This window comes from Mandrillus leucophaeus, unplaced genomic scaffold (genome assembly GCF_000951045.1).
Source record: "Mandrillus leucophaeus isolate KB7577 unplaced genomic scaffold, Mleu.le_1.0 Scaffold30, whole genome shotgun sequence".
In the NCBI taxonomy this organism is placed as follows: domain Eukaryota; kingdom Metazoa; phylum Chordata; class Mammalia; order Primates; family Cercopithecidae; genus Mandrillus; species Mandrillus leucophaeus.
Genome location: NW_012103143.1, coordinates 1,531,471 through 1,534,879, shown reverse-complemented (window position 1 = coordinate 1,534,879; position 3,409 = coordinate 1,531,471). Strand labels below are relative to the sequence as shown.

The window sequence follows — 3,409 nt, the reverse complement described above, 5'->3', positions numbered from 1 at the left end:
TGCAGTGAGCCAAGATCCGGCCACTGCACTCCAGCCTGGGCGACAGAGCGAGACTCCGTCTCAAAAAAAAAAAAAAAAATACAGATAAGGTCTCACTATGTTGCCTAGGCTGGTCTTGAACTCCTGAACTCAAGTGAGCCTCCCAAAGTGCTAGGATTATAGCCATGAGCCACCATGCCTGGACTGGGCTAATTTTTTTTTTTTTTAGAGATGGGGATCTTGCTATGTTGCCCAGGCTGGCTTCGAACTCCTGGCCTCAATCTTCCTGCCCTGGCTCCCTGAAGCACTGAGATTACAGGCATGAGCCACCGCACCTGGCCCACCCTTTTAGAAGTAGTCGGGGCAATGTACAAAGCACACAGCAGTCCATGGTGGCCCCCCATTCCCCCAGGCTTACTACCCCCTCTTGTTGCAGAGCCCAAAGTCCAGCTCCTCATTCCCCCATCCCTCTTCTAACTGGGGACCCAGGACCCCTGCACTGCCCTCTTCTTACCACCCATATCCCGATCACCTGTACTGTTAGCTTTCAGGTTCTTATTGGTTCGTCCACTAAGGATGGGCCATGAGGGCAGGGGCCTTTTCTGCCCTTCAGGGCGGAATTCCCAGTACCAGGCACTCAGTAGGTGTTCCATAAATGTTTGTTGAATGACTAAAAGCCCACCCCAAGGAGCAAATAAAAATCTCTCAAGTTTCACACACTTCCCAGGGCCTGCTCAGTGCCTTGCTCTGGAAACAGAGCTTGGTGAGCTTCCTGGAGAAGGTCTCTGCCTAGGGCACCTTCAGCTCAGGTGGTGGGGGGCATCATTCCTTAGGGCTGAGCCGGGCTGGGGTGGGAGCCCCCGCCCTCACCACTGCTCCTGCCCCCACCCCCGCGGCTCCGTCTGTGTGCAGTGCTGATCCTGGTCGGCGTGGGACTGGAGGCGACCCCCTCTCCAGGTGAGCGACCCTCCCGCCCCACAGGCAGAGGACCCCCCTGTCTTGTGTCCACGGGTCCACGGCAAGCCCTCCCACCTCCCGGCAGTACACGGCCACTTTTCAGCTGGGAGAGGCTTGCCCGGGCAGTCAGCGGCAGCCCGGAAGGCCTCGCAGCCCCTGCCCCCTTGCCCTGACCGGGCTGTGGTCCCTCCCGCAGGTGTCTCCAGCGCCATCTTCTTCGTGCCGGGCTTCCTGTTGTTGGTGCCTGGAGGTGGGAGCGGGCACCGGGGCGGAAAGGGCGGGGCCGCGAGGAGAGGAGGGGAGGGGCTGCGGAGCGGGACTGAGGGCGGGGTCGTGGGGAGGGGAGGGGCCTCTGCGCTGACGGGCCCTGCCCCACAGTCTATCACGTGATCTTCATCTACTGCGCGGTCAAGGGCCACCGGGGCTTCCAGTTCTTCTACCTGCCCTACTTCGAGAAGTGACCGCGGCGCAGCGTGGACTCCTTGCATCCACGTGGGCGTCTCTCTGACCCACGCCCTGTTCCGTTCCCCTCATCTCAAGGGAAGAGGCCCTCCAGGGCCCTCGAAACCCCAGCCCCTAGGGAGTTTGCTCAGGAAGTTTGGGGAATGCAGGCCTGGCCCTGGGAAAGCCGCCCCTCGCCTGCTCTGTGCCTTAACTTATTCTCGGGCCATGCGGCTGCTAGGTTGCTATTATTTTGTGCTAATAAAAGAGTAGTTAATTCCACCAGAGGCAATTGCTCTCCTCTTGCCCTGCCACCACTAGCCCAGCCCACCAGCCTGACCACAGCCCCCCTCCCAAGGACTGACCCTGAGGCTGAAGGGCTTCGAGTACCACCAAACACGTGGCAGCCCTGATGCTGAGGCTTGCCCAAAGGTACGGGGCGTGTTGGGGGCAAAGCTGGCCGTAGAAAGCCTGCCTTGCCAGCCAGGAGGCAGCCAGAACAGCCTGCCCCACCCCCAGCCCTTGGATGACTCAACCAGCCCGTCTCTGTCTGGTGGCCCTGGCCAAAAGCACTCAGAGATGACGCAGGCCTGGGGCCTGGAGGCTGGTATCCTAGTTCCAGCCTGGCTCTGGGGCCCTGGGCTGCCACAGCCAGCCCTGAATGTGGGCCATGCCAAGGCAGCGGCCCAGCCCCCTCCACCCACTGCCTTCCTTCCCAGTCCCAGAGGTTGGGAGAACCTGGGGCCAGAGGGCATAGGAAGCCGTGCCTGACGGACACCCTCAGTGATCAAAGACTTGGAAATGCAGAATGTTAGAAACAAACCATCTCAGAATTTTGGAAAATCAGAGCATTTCAGAATCTTAGGAACCAAGAAACAGAATCTTTGAGAAGCCTGAAATCTGAGATCATAGTCGCTACCAGTTATCAAGTTGTTAAAAGGCACCAGGATGGCCGGTCGCAGTGACTCAAGCCTGTAATCCTAGCACTTTGAGAGGCCAAGGTCAGAGGATCGCTTGAGCCCATGAGTTCGAGACCAACCTGGATAACATGGTGAGACCCCATCTCTATTTAAAAAAAAAAAAAAAAAGCATTAGGCCCTGCGCTAAGCAGTGAACACGGGTTATATCTCGTCATTTTCATTACCTCAGTCCCATTTTACAGATGAGGACTGACTCGCCCAAGGACAGCCAGCAGGTGGTAGGTAGAATTAGAAACATAACCCAGGGCTCCAGCTCCCTGGCCCAGGGCTCTTCCCATGACACTGTGGGGGAGGGAGAAGGAAACCAGCACTGAGCTGGTCTCCCCTACCAGCCAACCAAGAGGCTGGCTGAGTGAGCAAGAGTTGGGAGGCCCTGTTGGTGCACCTGCCCGCACAGTCTGTCTCCCCCACCGAAACATGGGTCCCACGAACCACTGCAGCACCCAACACAGCGGGGCCTTCAGGGCTCTGAGTTAGATGAATGGACACCCAGACTCCTGCTGTCACTCCCACCTTTCCAGGCCCCACAGACTTCCCACCCTCAACCCCCATTCAAGGCACTTTGGGGGTACCCATTGGATGCAGGAACTCCTAAACCAGTGGTCTTCCAACTAGCTGTGGTAAAGGACCAGTTTTTATTTCTAATCCGTCATGGTCCGGTACTTTCATAAGAAGAACTAGCCGGGTGTGATGCCTCATGCCTGTAATCCCAGCACTTTGAGAGGCCAAGGTGGGAGGATCACTTGAGCCCAGGAGTTCGAGACCAACCTGGGAAACATGGCAAAACCCCATCTCTACAAAAAATACAAAAATTAGCCAGGCATGGTTGGGCGCCCATAGTCCCAGCTACTTGGGGAGCTGGGGTGGAAGGATCACTGAGCCTGGGAGGCTGCAGTGAGCCATGATTGCACCCCTGTACTCCAGCCTGGAAGACAGAGTGAGATCTATCTCAAAAAAAAATAATAACAAGGGCCGGGCGCGGTGGCTCAAGCCTGTAATCCCAGCACTTTGGGAGGCCGAGGCGGGTGGATCACGAGGTCAGGAGATCGAGA

At 57.5% G+C, this 3,409-nt stretch overlaps 1 protein-coding gene across 10 annotated transcripts in view; it reads left to right on the top strand.

The window, feature by feature from the left end:
- Window positions 1–1,664, top strand: part of TMEM134 (transmembrane protein 134) — a 7,281-nt gene extending 5,617 nt beyond the window's left edge. For 2 of the 10 annotated variants that reach the window (XM_011987006.1, XM_011987013.1), the window contains 2 exons: window positions 892–936; window positions 1,133–1,664. In XM_011987006.1, coding sequence (XP_011842396.1) covers window positions 892–936; window positions 1,133–1,326 — 239 coding nt within the window. In that variant the 3' untranslated portion in view covers window positions 1,327–1,664. Of the gene's footprint in view, window positions 1–706 lie in introns of all 10 variants that reach the window. The other 8 variants (XM_011987007.1, XM_011987010.1, XR_001006764.1 and 5 more) reach the window with 7 other exon arrangements.
- The last annotated feature ends 1,745 nt before the right edge of the window (window positions 1,665–3,409 follow it).